This window comes from Lonchura striata, chromosome 12 (assembly GCF_050655825.1).
Source record: "Lonchura striata isolate lonStrDom1 chromosome 12, ASM5065582v1, whole genome shotgun sequence".
In the NCBI taxonomy this organism is placed as follows: Eukaryota; Metazoa; Chordata; class Aves; order Passeriformes; family Estrildidae; genus Lonchura; species Lonchura striata.
The window spans coordinates 9,427,471-9,445,963 of NC_140714.1; the positions used below are offsets into that span (position 1 = coordinate 9,427,471).

At 50.2% G+C, this 18,493-nt stretch overlaps 2 protein-coding genes across 5 annotated transcripts in view; both read right to left on the bottom strand.

Annotated features, from left to right (window-relative positions):
* Window positions 1-578: 578 nt before the first annotated feature.
* On the bottom strand, window positions 579-12,808 carry LOC110471397 (SRSF protein kinase 3-like). Its single transcript, XM_085590180.1, has 10 exons — window positions 12,301-12,808; window positions 9,664-11,542; window positions 9,094-9,181; window positions 6,450-6,877; window positions 4,413-4,575; window positions 3,173-3,258; window positions 2,651-2,758; window positions 2,168-2,237; window positions 1,990-2,082; window positions 579-766 (listed from the first exon to the last, which is right to left on the bottom strand). Exons 4-10 carry the CDS (start codon window positions 6,507-6,509, stop codon window positions 579-581), a joined length of 768 nt encoding a protein of 255 aa, XP_085446306.1. The 5' UTR covers window positions 6,510-6,877; window positions 9,094-9,181; window positions 9,664-11,542; window positions 12,301-12,808.
* Window positions 12,809-13,974: 1,166 nt separating this feature from the next.
* PLXNB1 (plexin B1) overlaps window positions 13,975-18,493 on the bottom strand; it is a 77,067-nt gene continuing 72,548 nt past the window's right edge. For all 4 annotated transcript variants that reach the window (XM_021531442.4, XM_021531427.4, XM_077786133.2 and 1 more), the window contains one exon: window positions 13,975-17,972. In XM_021531442.4, coding sequence (XP_021387117.3) covers window positions 17,868-17,972 — 105 coding nt within the window. In that variant the 3' untranslated portion in view covers window positions 13,975-17,867. The remainder of the gene's footprint in view (window positions 17,973-18,493) is intronic.

Consider the following 18,493-nt stretch of genomic DNA (forward strand, 5'->3'; position numbering starts at 1 on the left):
GAAGGGGCGGCGCGGGGGGCGGCCGGCGGGTCTGGGCGGAGGGGGGCGCAGGGCGCCTGCGCGGCGGCGCGCGCGCGGGGCCTGCCGCGCGGCACGTCCGCGCGCGCGGGTTCCAGCGGGAGGGGGGCTGGGCCGGGGGTCCCGTCACGGGGTCCCGGCGGGGCCGCCCGGGGCCGAGACCGCCCCTCCCGGCGGGGCCGGCGCTTCCACAGCCGGCCGGCCGCCCTCCCTGGAGCCCCGAACAAAGGCCGCGGGGCAGTGAGGCGCAGGGACGGCCCCTCCGCGGTAGGAGGGGCCCCGCGGCGCTCGGGGCCCGCGCTCGGCCGAGGGGCTCCGCCCGGTTCCGCTGCCCGCGTACCGCGGCTGCCCGCAGTGAGCGACGCGTGCGGTCCGCAGAGCTGCGGGGACGCGGGAGGAAGGGAGCGGAGCCCGGGCGCGGGGGAGCCGCGGGACCACCCGGGGGCTGCGCGGCCGCCGCCCCGCTCCGGGGTCGCGGGGCAGAGGCGGCGCACGGGGGCTGCGGGCCCGGCCCGGCCCGGCCCGGCTCGCCGCCCCCGCGGGAGGGCGGCCGGGCCGCATCACGGCGCGGCGATCCAGGCGTGCCGCAGGCTCTGCGCGGCGCTGGCGCGGCGCTCGGGCGCGTAGTGCAGCGCGGGCAGCAGGAAGGCGGCGAAGGCGGCCGCCTCCTGCGGTGTCCAGCCGTGCCGGTCCGCCAGGATGCCGGGGAGGCTGCGGGGAAAGAGCCGGGAGAGCCGCAGGAGCGCGCCTGGCAGAAACAGCGTGGGCACGGCGCCTCAGTCACACCTGCGCGGCTGAGGCTGCCGCGCCTCGCCTCGCCTCAGATTTAACCCAAAGCATCCCGTAAGATCTTTGCCGCCTGCTTGGAATTATCTCTGTAAGCTCTCACCTGCGCTGCCCCTTGCAGGTTTGGCTCTCGGGTGCTTCTCAGGAACCACCTTTTCAAGCCTGATCCTGAGGACTTTTGTTAGGTGAAAATGTGCCAAGAGTGCACAAAGTGTTCCTAGAATAACCATGCCAGAGCCACTGCTGCTTGTACCCTGTGCCTGCCTACAGGCACCCGGATGCATCATGCTATTTCAGTGTCAGAGCTCGCAAGACTCTTGTTGAATTCATTATGTGGCAGACAGTTCTGTGGGGCCCAGCAGAGCGAGAAGCAACCCTCGTCCTGGGAAGTGCACGGTGTAAATATAATGATTCAAGTTAGGCATGTGTGGTCAGGCCAGGTTGGTTCACAGGGAGAGTGAATATAGAACTAGTTTTGACTCATTTTTTTCAAGCACCACAGAAGACATAAGTGTGAGCAAAGGATGTGGATGTGCAGGGAGGTGCTTGTTAAATTCCAGCATGGGACCAGTCCTAAGCACTGAATGAACTGTGGGTAGGCTGGTAAGCATTAAAGCAGAGAAGGATGATAGGCCAAATTGCAGAAGGGTGGAGTCATGTGATGCCTTGTGGTCAAAGATGGATTTCAAGACTCATGAGTCAAAGGGAAAGAAACTGGGGAGAATAAAACAGAAGGGATGTTGCAGTTGGGTCAGCAGACTAAATATAGCAGCCACATTGGAAGGATATGAGTGCCCTGTTCCTGGTTATAATTGTTCTCTGTCAGTGAACGGGTGAAATGCAGCCTGTTAGACACCCTTCAGCCTTCCTGGCATGGAACTGTTTCCTGTCTGTATTTCCATTTTCTCCAAATCTAAAGGAGAAAGAATGGAAATGCTTTCTCTGTTCAATGTTCGCTATGACCACTTTTCAGGATTTTGCATTCATCCCTGGAATGCTCATGGATTGCAAAGATAGGCTGGGCAGGGAGTGTTACTGCTCTTTTTGAAATTTTCATTTGTGTTCCATTCCTGCTTGTAGCCTGCATTGTGTGAGTAACTTGGGGGAGTTAAGCATGAGCTGAGTAGGAGTGTGTCAGAGATCTGCAGTGATTTTTGAAATAAACTTCCTTATGCCAATTCTTACCTGGCCTGCTGAAAAATTGTGTTGACTTATTCCATGAGAAAACAATTTGAGGAGGAATTCTTCCCAAGAGTTCAATAATACGAGCAACATGATCTAGATGGAGGGAGGAAAGACAAATTTAGATACAGACTGTGACACTTCTGTCTGTGAAATGAATAAAAAACTCATGGAGTCCTACCATCATCTCTGGAGAAGTATTTCCCAGGTTGAGGATCAAATAGACACTCTCCAGTTGCCATTTCAAATGCCTAGAAATGGGGTAACAATGTTAATTCACTAATTGTCTTGGAGTTTTCCTTGCCCACTAACTACTATTGCCCTCTTTATAACAAAAAACGGATCCTAAAATGTGGAAATACTCACACAGGCGTGGTCTGTACCACAGTGAAAAAACACCTTTAGTTCCATCAGGATGAAAAGCAGCATGTGCCTGATGCAGGCAAGCCTGAGCTAATCTACATGGAGTGTGAATTGCCTTAGAGCTTAGACTAAATTAGGAGTGGGTTGTACCAGCAGCAGACTTTTGCCATAAATTGAATGAGTGCCAGCAGCCCCTTTTGCCTTCTCAGAAAGGAAGATTTCTTTACATGCTAAGGACATGCTGCCCTGCCCAGGTAATGTCTGTCACCTCTCCTACACACAGCGCTGTCCCCAGTCCTACCAGGCAGGCTGTACTCCAGATATCCGCAGGAGTGCCGTAGTCCAATCCAAGAAGCACTTCCAGGGCACGGTACGGCTGGGTCTGTATCTCCTTGGAAAAAGGCTTGTACTAAAACAGAAACAAACTCCTAAAACCAGTCACGGCAACACTGGTGGTCACAAGCTTCTTGTACAGTGACAGGACACTGGGGACATGAATGTGTGTTCTCAGATCTGTGTAGGGCACAGCCAGCATGTTCCTGGCCCCACTGACACCAGTGGGAATCTACCTCCCACCATTTCACACTGAACATAGTTTTATTTCTAATTGTAGGGACTAACTGCAAACTGGAGAAAAGTCCAAAACTGACGGCGTCTCAGGAAGACGGTGCACAGCTTGGAGCTGAGAGTGGCAAACATAACACCCCCCAATATCGGTGTCTCTGAAATAGCTGTTCAGCTGTAAAGGGGCACACAGTGTGGGATGGAAAGAAGCACACAGTATCCCACATTATCACGGGATTGAGACTCAGAGCAGACTCACTGTCCAGCATGCGCTTCCTAGATCTGCAATTTTCACCTCTATGCTCATTAAGTCAGATTCTTCCAACTGATTGCCAAGATCACCTCCTAGATGGAAAGGACAAAAAGAAATCAGGTCTTTCTGAAACAGCAGGTACACACCACTTACCACATGAGAGGTATATTTCTTGGCCTAAAATCTCCTAAATACTTTTTATCATAAATCAAATGCCACCCCTCTTTTTTTAAGGAACACAAAAAAAGACCTGGTATCCAGTAAAAACATAAGAGAATGTCTAGGAGAACAGTGTGACTATATGCTCCTGTCCTGCTGCAAGGTTCGTCTAGCACCAAGGTTAAATAACTGTGGGCTCAGAGGAGAGCACCAGTCAGAGCCAAAACATCTGTAATTTCTTCTGAGCCTTCAGCAACCCTAGCAGTGACAGATCTTGGATACAGCCTGCTTGTCAAGCAATGTGATTACACTTCCATATAATCCCAAAAAAGGGTAATTCCTGGTTTAGTGCCTTACAGTGAGATGTCAGCCAGTGCTTAATATTGTGCTTTTCTGCTCTGAGCAAAAGACTCAGTCACTAATTTAGCATTCCCTGATTGCCCCAGAGTTTGAGAGACAAAACAACACTGTCATGGGAGAAATGCTCACAGGAGAACACAGTGCAAGGATAATATGAAAGGTCTCAGTGCTGGGAGACAAGATAATCTCTTGAGAAACTCTCCAGCCCTACATCTTATTCAATATTCACACCATTCTATGCACATAAATTATGTCTCAGAAGGCCTTGAAGATTAGCAGCACGTACAAGTCTCCCACAAACCTCAGAAACGAGGGAAATAAAGAGCAAGAGTGTCATACAGCTTTCTGATCAAACCCTTTTGTATGTAAACCTTTCAGCAGCTGCAAACATCAGGCACGTGGAACTGTCCTCCACCTAAAGCCTTGAGAGGGAGCTCCGAGGTTGTGGAGGGGCTGTTAACAGATATCTGTGACCTGTAGTTGTCCCTCACACAAACCCACCTGCAGGACCACACTTCTGTAGGTGCCTTGAGCCCAGCCTGGTGTTTGTGTTAAGCAGAGAAAGGAGAGGCCTTTCAGCAACATAAGCTGGCTATAGTGTTTTATAGTGGCTGTTGTAGGAGATGTGAACCTTTCCTAATGTATCTGTACCTGCTGCCTCTCATTTCTCTCCTGCCAATACACACCTAAGTCAATTTTTTTGTTAAAAAAGCCCCGGAGTGCTCACCTGCTCCCTTTAGCTTTCCTTCTGCTCCCTGGTCACAGTCAAGTGTAGGCATGAGAAGCCTCTGGAGGCTCTTGCTGTGCCCGCAGAGCAGGATGTTCTCCGGTTTGATGTCTGCGTGGATGATGCGGCAGCACTCGTGCAGGAAGCGCAGCCCTGCCAGCACCTGGCCAGTGAGGCAGCACTGTCACACCAGCCCTGAGAGGGTCCCCACGGCCTCTCCTGCCCCAGCAGCTGCCAGAGCGGGCAGGCACAGCGGGAGCGAGTCAGGGACAGTCTGGGCACTGATGGTAACTATTGGCAATAAATGGTTTCCTGTTGGGGTGGCATATGGGAGCAGGCACAAGGGTTTCATCACCTCACACAGCAGCAGAGCCCCAGGAGCAAGTGAAGGCCTGGACAGCCCAGTGAGGAAAGGGCTGTTTGGGGTGACACACAGCAAAAGGCAGCATGATAATCCACAGATATCAGCATGGATGGGCAAGCCCAGGGAGGTGGGAGGAGGATGGGGCTGTGAGGAGGCTATTATGAGTACAAAGCTGAACTTTTTCCTTAGAAAACATTATTGTTTGTACGGTTGTTGAGTCCTGGGACCTCTGTGCCTTGCCACTGTTTCTAACCAGCCCCCAACTTCCATTTGAATGACAGTGACATGTAAAGGGACTGGTGTCAATGACAGGCATGGAAGGGTGTCCCATCATACAAGGAAAGAAGACACAGGCTAACACAGACAGGAGGGGGAGAGACCATGAGTGAGTGTAGAGAGAGGATTTCAGGGCCCTCCAGGAGAGCCATGTAGGGAAAGAACAGTTTGTGATGCAGCAGGGAGAGCCTGGCCTGTCACAAGGGAGAGATAAACAACACCTACCAGAGATGAACACTCACTATCAGAAATCAATAACAGAGGAAAGGCTACGGGGAGATTTAGGTTTGTTTTTTTACACTCTGGTCAGTCATAAAGGACTGGTAAATATTCTCTGTATTATCAAATTCTATTCTTGGATGAACACCAGCCCCAGGGAAATATCAACCTTAAATGGTAACTGTGAAATGTGAGGAAAGATTTAAATAACTAAACTGGAATGAATCAGAAGTAAATACTGCCCTGGTGCTGATCTGAAGGGGGAAAACAGAACTGAGATTTTACAATTAAAGCAGATAATGTATCAGCAAAAGCCTGAGTGTGAAATGGAGCACAGAGGTAATGGCACTACATTTTTGTGTAACTTACTCAGGTGTTAGTGGAGCTTCTTTATAGAAAGGAGAGGCTACTACAGAAAATAGGATGAAGGAGGAAGCAATTTTCTTTCTTAGTATCCCTAGAAGGGCACAGGAATCAGGGTAGCAAATCTTCATCTTGGCAAGTGTGCAGACTTCTGATGAATCTCAGCATGAGAGGCAAAAAGTAATTTTAACTATTCTGAGGCCTCACTCGGGTTTCCCATTCCTTAAGCAGAGCCAGCCCTGAGGAAACTCACTTTTCACCATCTTTTAAATAGTCAGAACACATCATTACAGGGGATGAAAGAAAAGTTGGCTCTGCACAGGAAAACCTCAACATGGAAAAAGAACCAGCTGACCAAATCAGCAATTTGGAAATTTGTGTAAAGATGGGAGGGAGACCTTGAGCAGCCTTCGGTGGTACCATGCAGAAAGCTGCTGGAGCTGACAGTGCTACCCACAGCCGGATGCCAAGGCAAATGCCAGCAGTCTGGCATTACTGGCATTACTTCTCTGGGCAGCAGGAGGGCAGAGATGGTTTGCCCACAAGAAGTACAACTATGTCAGGCTCTTTGTCCCCTGCTACTTCTACAAGCAGCAGATATTACTGAGCTGGTGGGAACAGAAATTCCAGCCCTGACTCCCTGGTGTACATCTGCAGGCTTTTGGCACTTCGTGGCCCTGACTCCTTCCCAAACCTGAGGAGGCTGCAGGCATAGGCAGTAACACCCAAGTCCTTCCCCTTGGGAGGAAGATTGTGGCATGTCCCACAGCCAACAGCCCCTTGGCTCCCTTGTCTGATTGCAGCTAAGTTCTCACCTGCTGTAAAGACTTCTTCACAAAAGGCAAGGGCAGTCCCTGGGCTCTGTAGTTTCCCATCAGACATCGGATGGAAGGACCCAGCACCTCAAATACCAGGCACGCATGTGGGAAAGAGTTAGGGATTCATTAACAGGGAAAGGTGCAACTTTGCCTTTCAGCAAAGCAATCAAATACCTCCTAATTCAACCTCTCCCCTCCAGCCATGCTCATGTGCCCTGTTCCAGCTGCAGCCCTGCTCATCCTCCCCATGGCAGCACAGCACTCAGGTTTACACCATCCTCGCCAAGGCAAGCCCAGGCTTTGCTGGCCCAGAAAAGCACTCTCCACAGAAGGATATGGAAACCATTCTCTCCAATCATCCTGAAGTCATCTAACAAACAGACAATGTTTTCTCCTGCCAGGTCCTTCTTCTTCATGCAGTTTACCTGAGGGGGAGGATTCCAAGAAAGCTGCAATCAGACATATATGTGCACAAGGACACTTTGCACCTGTTTTATCCTGTCTGACAGACTTTCTCTTCTGGCACTTCATGACAAATCCTATGAAAACAACATCAGGAAAAACAGGAATGAGTTTCTGTATGTTTTGTCTTGCTCTTAACCAGGTGGGACCATCACACTCAGTGTCAAAACAACCCACACCAGTCCTGCTGATCATATCTAGCACATTTCCTGCTGCTTATTTTCTCCAGGCAGACCAGAAAATGCTCCTGCTTGTGCTGGAAGGGGATTCCCTCAAGAAGATAGCTCCCTGCTCCCAGCATCAGTGGTTGTCCATTTCCTTTACCTCACACCAGCCCTTCGGCAATTTCCCTCAAGGGGTTGCAGAGAGGCAGAGGCATTGTGGCTGTCTTTGGCCACTTGAATGCTACTTGTCTTATCAGGGTAGGGAGAGCTTCCACAGCTGGAAGAACACAGTGAAGGAGGCTTCTTTGTGCTGGAAAAGGGCTGGCTGTGGGCAAGTGATCTATAGGATACAGAGGGGTAGTGGAGAGGGTGAACACATTTTGTACTAGAGCCAGGGGTCTTCAAACCCAGCAGGTTTTATACCCAATAGGTCTAAAAACAAAGCAGAGATGGTTCTTCACACAGCACACGGGTGACTGGGGACAGTTCTTGTTACAGGGAGCTACAGTTACTGAACCTCACAGGGGCTTGTAAGTGTTCAAGGTAAATCCACTGAGAATTCCTGCCCATACAAGCATCATCCTTGGCCTGAGGAATCTGCAGCTGGAAACTGCAACAGGCCAGGGGAGCATTCAGTGGGAGCAGCATCCTGTGCTCAGCTGGTCCTTACATTCAGTGGGAGCAGCACCCTGTGCTCAGCTTGTCCTTACACCCACCTGGATATGTGCTGTTGGCCCAGGGTATTGTGCTGGGTGAACCTCCAGGCACAGGTACTACAGCACCCCCAGCACCACACACCTGTGTGACAAGGAGCACCAGGGGTTTGCTCTCCCAGAGCACTTATCCTGATACAGCAATTCATGCTGTTTTTTTCCTCTCTTCACGGCCACAGCTGCCAGGGTTTTGGTTTGGCTCATTTTGCAGATACCAGATCCACCTGCAGCAGTGCTAGAAGGTTTGTTCTGGCATAACAGAAGTGAGCAGCCCTGGAAGCAGAGACCAGATCATCTCTTCTGGCAGCTCTGCAGGCACTAACCCCCCAGTGCTGGTGGGAACAAGCCTTGGGAAACAGCTGTGTGCTGCTGAATGGGCAGGCATGTCTCTCAGAATTAATAATAAATCAGGGGTAAGGCTCACTCTCTACACAGGGTTGTGCTGATGTGTAGAAAAGCAGCCCTCTGATTACATTAAATTGGTGCCACTTGGTACTTCCTCTTGCATCACTGTATCTGGCTCATCTCCTTTTAGATAAGGCCTACAGATTTACAGGTGTTAACTAAACCTTTCTTAAACCTGTTGGAGAAAGGCCACAGAGTAATTTAAAATGCAGAATTTAATAGCTTTTACTCATCTGAAGCTGATGTAACTTTGTATTTGAACAAACTTGAAGAATTGTAACCACAAGCTTTCTAGAACTAGCACTTCAAGCCAATTTCAAAGGCAACTTGCTACAACCCAAATACAGGCACCTAATTATCACCTCCATTAGCAGAGGCCAGAAGTTTTCTGACTTTGGATGTTTCTTGTGTTTTGGTACATCATATATTTTTCTATTGCAGATATGGTTTTTTTTCTTCCATATCAGTGTTATGATACAGCAATGTCCTCTGAGTGATGTTCCTCTGTGAATGATACAGGTACAATAGACATGCTCCCGTCTCCTGCTTTAAGAACATCACCACCTTCTTATGTTGATTATCTACCTTATCATTCTCCAGATTACTCCTCTTTGCTGGATTTCAGTCCCAGCTAAAAGAAATGGGCTGATAGAGCAAGTGGGACACAGCCAGCATATCCCAGTATGATGCAAGAAGGAGAAAATGCCTGTTTCAGAGGCCAGTGCTGGGCCAGGGTAATTTCTATTAATCCCCCAGCTTTTGGGTTTTGTTTTCCTATTCCCCACCTAGCTCCTTGGACTGAGACCTGGAGGCAGAGGGGATGATGAGGCTGATACTCAAACCTGAACTCAGTGGCCATCCACTGGAGCAAAGCACAGACCCACAGAATATACTTACACAGCGGAGGAAAGCAACCTCATCCTGGGCAGTGTCAGCAAAGCTTTCCCTGCTTTTCAGAACCTTCACAGCTACCTGCTTCTTCCTCCTGGGAAATAAACCACAGCTGTCAGCCAATGCATGTCAGTGGCCCTGACCAGCAGCTCTTCCCTTTCTCCCAGTCAGCCAGCCCTGGGCTCCCCAGGGAAGGTGCTGCCCCTCTGCAGGCACCCTTGGCCTCGGTTTGCAGCATGCCAGGCCCATGGGCATTCCTCCTGCTGGCATCTGGCAGCACATCTGCCCCAGGGACCAACAAGGGACTGGAGAGAAAAAGAGCATGGATACTGCAGGGTCTAAAGAAGAAAAGAAAACGTAGAGCAAGGGCTGATCCCACCTCATTTACATTCTTTGATTTCTGGGGACCAGCTCTGCTTGTTGCACCCCACTGATCTTGCTGTCAGGTTTTCCCTGTGCTCAGGGATGCCTGGCATGCTCCCAGACTGTGCTCTGCTGTTTCTGCAAGAGGGGCCAGCCCTGCCCAGGACATCAGCCACCCCTTCCCACCTCCCTGAATGGCACTTAGCCCCTCACCTCATGTCCTGGCACAGCCAGACAGTGGCAAAGGCGCCACATCCCAGCTTGTGCAGCACCTGGTATTGCGTGTTGAACACCTCTCCCTCCTGCATGGGGTGGTGGGCTCCTGTGGAAAACCATCACCAAGAGATATTAATGACATCTCTAAATGCTTTTAGACTGAACGAGCAGCTGAGGACAGCCTGACAGGTCCCAGTGGGCTCCTCTAGCCTGGGAAGAGTCTGGCATGATCTCATCTCTGGAGCCTCATGGCCAAGGGCTGACCTGTGTGCTGGGCTGATGGCATAGTCTGCTGCACCTGCTCCTCCATGGCCCTGGAGCACAGCAGATCCTGGCACAAGGGGATGGAGGCAGTGGGACATGGGCAGTGTGAGCTTCAGCTTCTTTCCAAGAGAGCTGGAGAGCTGCAGGGTGGCCATATCTGCTCTTCCCTCACCCCTTTCCTTCCCATTCCCTTCAGCAGCTCTTGGAGTCAGGCTGTTACAAACACTTCTGGCACTTCAGGGAGATGGATTATTTTAAGAGTTCAGAAGAGGAAAGCTGGCAGGCTGGTCCCAGGCCAGGGCCAGGTGGGAGTCTCAGGTTTCCTAGTGTGTATTTTCAGGGGCTTAGCAGGGTCTGTGGGATCCCCTCCCACAGCCAGGGAAAGCACCCCCTCCCTGCCCCCATCCTGGCTGAGGAGGAAATTTGGGCTTTGGCTGTCAGGAGAAGGCTCCTCCTCCAGAGGGGTGTGAAACAGAACTTGCATTCTCAACATTACAGTGCTGCTCCTCTGCCCGCAGTCCAGCCCTGGGGCTGGAGCACGGGTTTATCACTGACCATCCTGTGACATCCCAGCAAAGCCACAGGACATCCTGGCAAGGGGCTGCTCCTGGGGTTTGTTACTATGACAGTCCCAAGCATAAACACCAAGACAGCACAGTCAGGCTGTTCCAACTGCTGTCCCCTAGTGCTACAGCACCAACGTAGGACTGGATTCAGTACAGGTCATCTGAAATAGCAGCCCAGAGCCCTTGCTGCTAATGAAATACAGATTTAAGCCACAGTAGCTGGGGCACTCCCAACCCAGCCTTTCATAATTTGGAAATGTCACTTGCTGTACAGCTGCAGCTTCAGGCTAGCACACACTGTCAGCTCGAGACAGGTGATAGTAATGCCCATAGAGCATTAGCACAGATAGAAATATTGAACTTTAAATCCTCCAAATTATGTTGCTAAAGCTAAGAACTCATCTGAACCAGAAGATTTTCAGAAATAGTTATAGAGGGCTGGCAGTGCTGGTGGCAGGGAATTGTTCTGGAACTGTAAGATCTTACAGCTGCTGAGACAGAGCACCTGTTTTGACTCAATGTTTTGCCTTCCTCAAAACATTAAAGTTTCTTTCCATGTGCTGATGCTCCTCTCCCAGCACAGCAGCCAGAGGCATAGCCTGCCTTTGGGCATCCAGTGAGCTCCCAACAGAGTTCTAGTTAAGGGTCAGACTGGGCTCAAGACTTTCATCCTGTCAAGGAAAACCCAAAGTGCCAGAGACGATGTTACTCAGTTCACCCATGCCTGCACAGAAGTCCCCCTCCTCACATCTCTGCACCTCTAACCTTTGCATTGCTGTTCAGAATCAGCCTCTTTGGGTATAAACCACTGGATGCTGCATGTCTGCATGGCCACTCTTTACAGTAAATGCACCCTGACATCTCACCTATGAAACAGAACTGAAATCAAAATTTTCCTTATTTGTGCACAGACTAAGCTTACCAATACCCTCACACACTCCAGCACCACCAGCATCTGCTTGAGCCTTCTTCACTCACACCATGAGGACAGCAGGGCCTGAGCTGAGAGCAAGCAAGCTTTAATTCCATGGCTTACCATTCACCTGCTAAAGGAAAACACATGAGTGTGTGGAGATGGGAATTCAACAGCTTCTTCCCTTAGTGGAGTGTTCTGGTGATAGGAGACTTCAGTGAGAAAATAGTACCCAGAGGCAGACCCAAAGTATAAGACAGCCCTAGGGCTGATGGAGCTTTTTGGCAGTTCACTGGGCCCTGGTGGCCTTGTTGCTGCAGAGGCAAGACAAGCCTATCCTTAGGCATGCAAGATTTACCTCCATCCACCCTCTCTGGATGGAAGAACTGGCAAAAGATGAAGAGTGTTGCTATGCAACTTGGAACAGGAAAGTGAAATGCACTTTTCTAAGCTTTGTGATAAAGGACAATTGGTGCTTTTAATCCTTCATTTCTTGACACTTTCACATTAAATACAACTTATTTTGCTTCTGTCATTCCAACTATTTTGTGGAGAACCCACTGAATTGCTGCAAGCCTGGACTAGCTCAGAGAACTTCAGCCCAAGAACTGCTCCTGCCTAGCTTGTGAGAGCCATGGACAAGAAGCAATGGCCTGGACTCCTCCACCCAACTGGCACGAACAGTGTACAGAGCTGGCCAACACCAGTCATGCCTTATGACACCTGGACCTTTGGAGTAGCAGAACTCACCAGAGCAACACACACTTCCAGCTTCTGCACCACCACAGACCTACAAGCCCTTGCTGAGCACAGCACCCCTGCAAGTCATGGCATGCAGCACACAAGCAGCCCTGGCAGGGCTCTGAGCCCCAGGGCCCAGCCCAGACTCACCATGCAGCAGCTCAGGGGTAGGACACGCCATTCCCTTTGTCATCTGGCTCGCTCTGGAGCTCCCCAAAGCGAGATACCAGCTGATCCTGCTCTGATTTTAGTCTGCACTGTCCCAGGAGGGATGTCCTTGAGCCCACCAAAGTTCTGCATCGCTGGATGGACATGGTGAGGAGTGGGGCAGGGTATCAGATCACAGCACCACTTCTGGGAACAATCTTGGCTTTGGGAGGGCAGGAGACCTCAGACAGCTGCGGTGGATTCACTTTACTGCTGGCCTCTCCCTGCCTCCCTGGCAGCAGGCCTGTCAGCCTGCAGTAGATTCAGTCTCCACAGCAACTATTTATAGCGGGAAATTCACAGCTCTACTGAGATGGAAACAGAGAAGTCCTCCCCCTCTGCTCTGCCTTCTCCAGACCCAGAAACCGTGGGGCTGCCCGACTCTTCCCCCTGCTCCCAGCAGTGTGGCAGCAGGACTGGCTCCTGTGGCACCATCTTCTGCCAGGCAGAGCCATCCCTGTTCCCAGGCCAGCCCGTGTGCCACACTGCCGGAGCTGGGGAACCTCAGCCTCTCCAGCAGTGCCTGCACACAGCCCAGCACCAGCACAGCATGGTGCTGGTGGCCACAGAGCCCACGCTGCCCCTGTTCCTGTCTCTTGGAGAGCAAACACAGCAGCATCCTCCCCACAGCCCTGGGGGTACACGAGCATCCCAGCGCCATGCAACACTGGGGAGGAAAAGGCCACGCACAGTAAGAATCACATTTTTTTCCCCCCAGTGCCACAAGCTGCAGCCTCACACCGGAGCTGGGCACGCCTGGCTCCCCCTCGCTGGGGCCCTGGGCTCGCAGAGCTCGGGTTTCCTGGCGGAGGCTGCAGAGAGCAGGTCCCAGCCCTGCAGCAAAGGGTTAACCCTGCCTGCAGGAGCTCTGCTGCGGCTCCAGGCTGCCAAACCCAGGCCAGGGCCTCCCAGAGTGGTTCTCCCCCTGCCTGTGCCCCTCTGCTCTCACCTGCCTTCCCTGCACTAAAAATACCAAGGGAGGGGGCAGAGGCTGCGCCAGGCCGGTGCTGAGCCCTGCGGGGCAGCGTGCAGGGGACAAGTGGTTTGTGACCCCGTAAAGGACAACAAGAACACTCGGAGTGCAGAGAGGAGGGACTAAAGGAGGGGGAGAAGCAGACTGTGCAGGACTCTGCTAGTAAAGGAAGGGGAGGGAAGGAAAGAGGACAGATGGGCCAGGAGCCAGACTGCTGTCTGGGAAGAACTGTGAAATTAATTTAAAAATTGTTTTGGTAAATTAGGAGCGCCGGTTTTTGCCTCACACAAGTGCTCCAACACTGACCAACAGTGATGGTTCAACAGCCCTTACCCACAGTGAGAGACCACAGCCCAAGCTGCCATGCACCAGGTGGCCCCAGTGCCAGCCAAGGCTGTGGAGGGAGGCTGCCTGCTCCCGTGGGCAGGGATGGTATTTGAGCTCTGGAAACTGCAAAGGGATGCAGGTGGAAAGTGGCACAAGGTTCACTTGAAGAAACACAGCTAGGGAGGAGGGAAAAGCCTCCTTCTTCACACAGCTTCCAAGTCCTGGTGCTTAAGAGCACAGCTTCCACTTAGGAAGAAAAAGAGGCGAACACATTCTGTGTAATTGCATCAGCATGCAATACTAGCATGACACAGAGGTTGTATATTAAAATTTATTGAATTATTGTGTAAGAATTCTCTTTATTAAAATCATTTTGACTCTAAACTGATTATTTACAGACAAAACCTCTTATATCACCAATAGATTCCTACATCTCAGAACAGTATCTACAAACAGTTATTACACTATGTAACAAAATTCAGATTTTTTTTCAAGCTTTTTATATTAATTATTAATTCAAACTTGAGAAAGACAGTACCTTGGGTGCTCTGAGCAGAACCTAAGGTGTGGCAGGGCATAAATGCAGGTCAGGCCATACCATAACAGACAGACAGACACCAAGTCACAAGGCTGGGAGAGAGCAGAGTCACCACGACACAAATCAGGAAAAATACTACAAGAGCAAATGCCCTGGGTGTTCTGGAAACCAAAATAACCATCCCCACAAGAAAGGCACACATTTAAAAAAAAAAAAAAAAAAAAAAAAGCAAGCAGCATCTTGCTGCAACCAGGGCACACCCTGAAAAAGAAATGGCATTCCACCAAAGCAGCAGCATCCAAGAACCCTCTGTTTTATTTTTAAAAAATCAGCCATCATTTCTCCCAAAATAAAAAAGCTTTCAGGTACAGCCTGAATTTGCCACCAGACAAATGAAAGCAAGAGCTCTCCCATCTACATCATGTGGGTGCCAGCTGTGCTTCATCCTGCCAAAGGGAGAGACATTCAAACACACTAACGGAGATTTATATTTATCTTAACACTGATCAGTTCTTAGCCTTTCAGCCAGACCACGGCAAAAGCAAGTCCCTCCCTCTGACCACAGCACTACATAAAGCTGGGTGCCTGCCACTCGGGAACATCACGGTCCTGGGAGTCCCCTGGAGCAGTGACATCCCTGTGTCCCACAGCAGGGGACTGGCCACGGTAGCAGGGCTCTCTCTGCTGGTGCCCACTGAACTTGCTACCTGTGAGCAAACAGGAACATCCAGACAGGATTTTCTGTCCTTGACATGGAATGTCTGGTTGCTTGTGGAATCAGGCAGAAACCGGAAAAAACTTGGAAGGATCACAAGGAATAAATAAATAAGTTTTCCCTGCAAAAGGGAATTTCTTAATAAAACCTGTTTTGTGCAAATTTAAAAGCAACAGAACCCTGCCACAGAAACGGATTTTGCCACAGGACAGGGGCACGGACGGAGGTAAGAGGGGCCATGCCTGAACACCCAAGCTGATCCCAGTGAGGGCCTTCAAGTGCGTGTCCACAGGGAGGAGGATGCTGGTATCTAGAACACCGAGGACAGATGGATGGGAGGAGATGGATGGGCACTACCAGCTTTCCACCCTCACTGCACCTGCACCGGGCAGTGTGTCCTGTCCAGCTATGCAAGGACAAGCTGAACATGTTAAGTAAGTCGATCACCTATGTTTAGCTCTATTTTTAAGTCTTGATTATCCTTCTAATAAAAGCAGACTTTCACAGATACACTCGGAGAAAGCAGATGATTTCCAACATCCAGGAACACAGAAGCAGGGAGAATGTGGATACCAGTGGGAGGTGGAATGAGAATTAAGCCTCAAGCCACTCTGTTCTGGGAACGTGCAGAGATAATTCTGCAAAAATAGGGGCAGACACTGACAGTCTGTAGAGCCAGAAATTCAGTGGAGTTTCTGTGGCTTTTGGCAAACACTGAGCAAGTTGGAGAGGCCATAAACCAGGCCTTGTTTCCTAGGGTGGAAATCCATCCATCAACACACAAGGGGACAATGCTACTCCACCACTATACCTGCACCTGCCTCAAACAAGGAATCTCCTCCTGCAGTCCCAAAATGCATGGGCTTTACTAACATGCATTGTATTGACTTTTTCCCATCTAGCAGTCCTTTCCTCTACTCAGCCTTTTGGAGTGACCAATTCAATAAAATTTAGTCAAGACAAAGGTTTCAGAGATGCTAAATTCCCATAAGTTTTGTGGAAATGGGTGGTCAGGCAGGAGTGAGACCCTAACTGGTCCTCACCTGAGGAAAGAGACAAACTCTGCAGCCCCATTTTTGCCTGGCAGCAGCCAGCCAGCCCCCCTGCTGCTCTGCACAGCAGGATAGGAGCAGAAGGATGCACAGGGGTGCTCATACTCTGGGCACACCATGTACCTGCGAATGCTGGTGTACTGCTGAGAGAGGGTCACAGAAGAGCCAGCTTTGCAGGAAGAGAGGCCAGCATTAGGCTGCTCCAAGAACAATTCTGCAACTGCACAGCACTTGCACAAAGCACAGGGCTGATGGAACAGGCCTGGAATTACTGCTATTTGCAATGTATAGAGAGGTAGGGATGTGATCCTGCTCTGTTCTAGCTCTGCTCCCTCCTGGCCCACACAATCATCACCTCCGAGTAGTGGCAGAGGAGTCAGACCTGTCTACCTGCCCCAGGCCCACAGGACATCAGTGTGGAATTAGCAGCTGGGAGGGTGGGGGAGGTGAGGGGGAGAGAGAACAAGTAAAGCACCCTTATAAATTAGCTCCTAGAAGGGCAGAAGACTGTTCACAAAGTGGAGGAACTAAGGAGGGAGCAGTGAGGAGCTGCCAAGTGACAGCTGCCAACTAACTGTGCTTGTGCCTGCTCCACGGCCTCTCCTCCATGCACAAATGATTCCTTTTTGCAGGACACCCGACCCTTCTTGGGAACATCATGGTTGTGCTTGACAGCTCCTTTGAGTTCACAGCTCACCAAGTAACCCTTCTATGTGCTACAACAGGAGAGTCTGAGCAGTGGAGCTGAGAGTTAGGTGTAAGGCAAGCCTAAGAGAAGAGCACAGAGAGAGCCTGGGACTGAGCCACGGGCAAAGGTGAGCTGCTGGTACGACAATGGAGACACCTACAAGTTATCCCTGCAGACAAAGCAGTGGAGAAAACTGCTCCAGTGCTGACAGACGTTTGTCAGTAGAAGTGCACAGAGATACTTCTCCAAGAAAAGCTTTGTCTCAAAGCCACAAAGTTAAACATTCTCCTTTAGCATTTAAATACATTAACTTTGAGGGTATGTACAAGTCCAGTTCAGAGCAGCAGAACAGCTGGACACTGGAAGAAGGGGGAGTGGCACAAGGCATTTGTTGTGCTTTTCCAACGAGCAGGGCAACCTCTGACCACAAGGAACCAGGAAGACAGATCCGAGCTAAGTCAGTGGAGACCAAAGCGAGCCAGGTAGCGACTCACACATTAAATTTGTCCTGAGGGAAAGGGTGAGGGGGTGCTGTTCATTTACAGTGGGCCCTATGGCAAGCACCCATGCTGGTGAGAACATTCCAGCTGAGCAGGTGCCACACACGAGCTGTCAGAGACCAGAGCACTGGGGAGCAAGAGACCTTCACCATCTCCTTTCTACATCCAACTTCTGGGACCAGCAGGGACATTGCTGCAAGGCGTTTCTCAGGAGTGCTTGCTAGCTGGGGACAGAAGTTAGCACAGCAGTCAACCTAGGAAAAGCTTCCTGATCCCAAAGGAAGTGAGTGGTTGCAGCAGGGAGTGTTCCAGCACTGGAAAGGGCATCCGTGCAAGGCTGAGGACTCCACAGACACAGCGCCCAGTGTTGTCACCTGGCTCTTCAATAACATAATTTGCATACTTGGCACATTCACATAACATCTGTAGGAAGGACCTGTGTGGTCCCTCAGCAGTCTGCCAGGGAAAAAACAGAGTTTGTCCTTTTTTTTTTTTTTGTTTCATTTTGATTTTAAAAAGAAAAAAAAAAAACTGTAAAAAAATATTCTCTGAGATGCAAGGACGCTTGTACTTTGTACTGCCTTGGCCATCCCCTTGCTCATGTCACCCGCAGGTTCCTTGGAGAGTCTGGTTCCAATGGCAGCAGGACACCCTGTTTATCAGCTAGGATGAGCACTGTCCCCATTCAGCCAGGGGAGAGCAGTCTGTCTGTGCCTGTCACAAATCTGTGACTTTATTCTCCACAGCTGCTGCGATCTGTTGCAGTCTATATCCAAGCTGCATCTTCTGCGCCGTTGGGTCTTCTTCCAAGGCAGTAATGATCTGCAACAAGACAGAGCTCATTGGCAGCCTTTCTCCAGCACACAACACCCAACCAGCTGAACTCCATGCATTATGGAGAACCTCAAGCTGGAATTCAACATGCTCTAGTCTAGAGTGGGTATGTAGTAATTAATCTCAAATTAACCACAAAAGAAGTATTCTAGATTCATTGTAGTAACTTACAGACTTCACAGGGCAAAAAGAATGCTAAACTTCTCACCTAAAAATGATGTCTTTAGGACATTAATCTGAACTAACTGCCTTTCTTCTTTAATTAGAGTATTTGGATATTGGAGTAAAAATAAAGAAGTGCACATGAAATCCCAAGAGGTTGCAGGTTAGAGATAAGGTCTTTTTGCTAATCTCCTCCCTTGCTCTTTGATAAGAAAAAAACAAACTCATGACATGAGTTATGCATGCCAATGAAACAATTCAGTGTTGCAATAGTCTGGCTGCTCTTAATTGTTAATTTTTGTATTGTTTTTTTTTTTGTTCGGCTGGTAGAAGAAGAAAGTTATTTT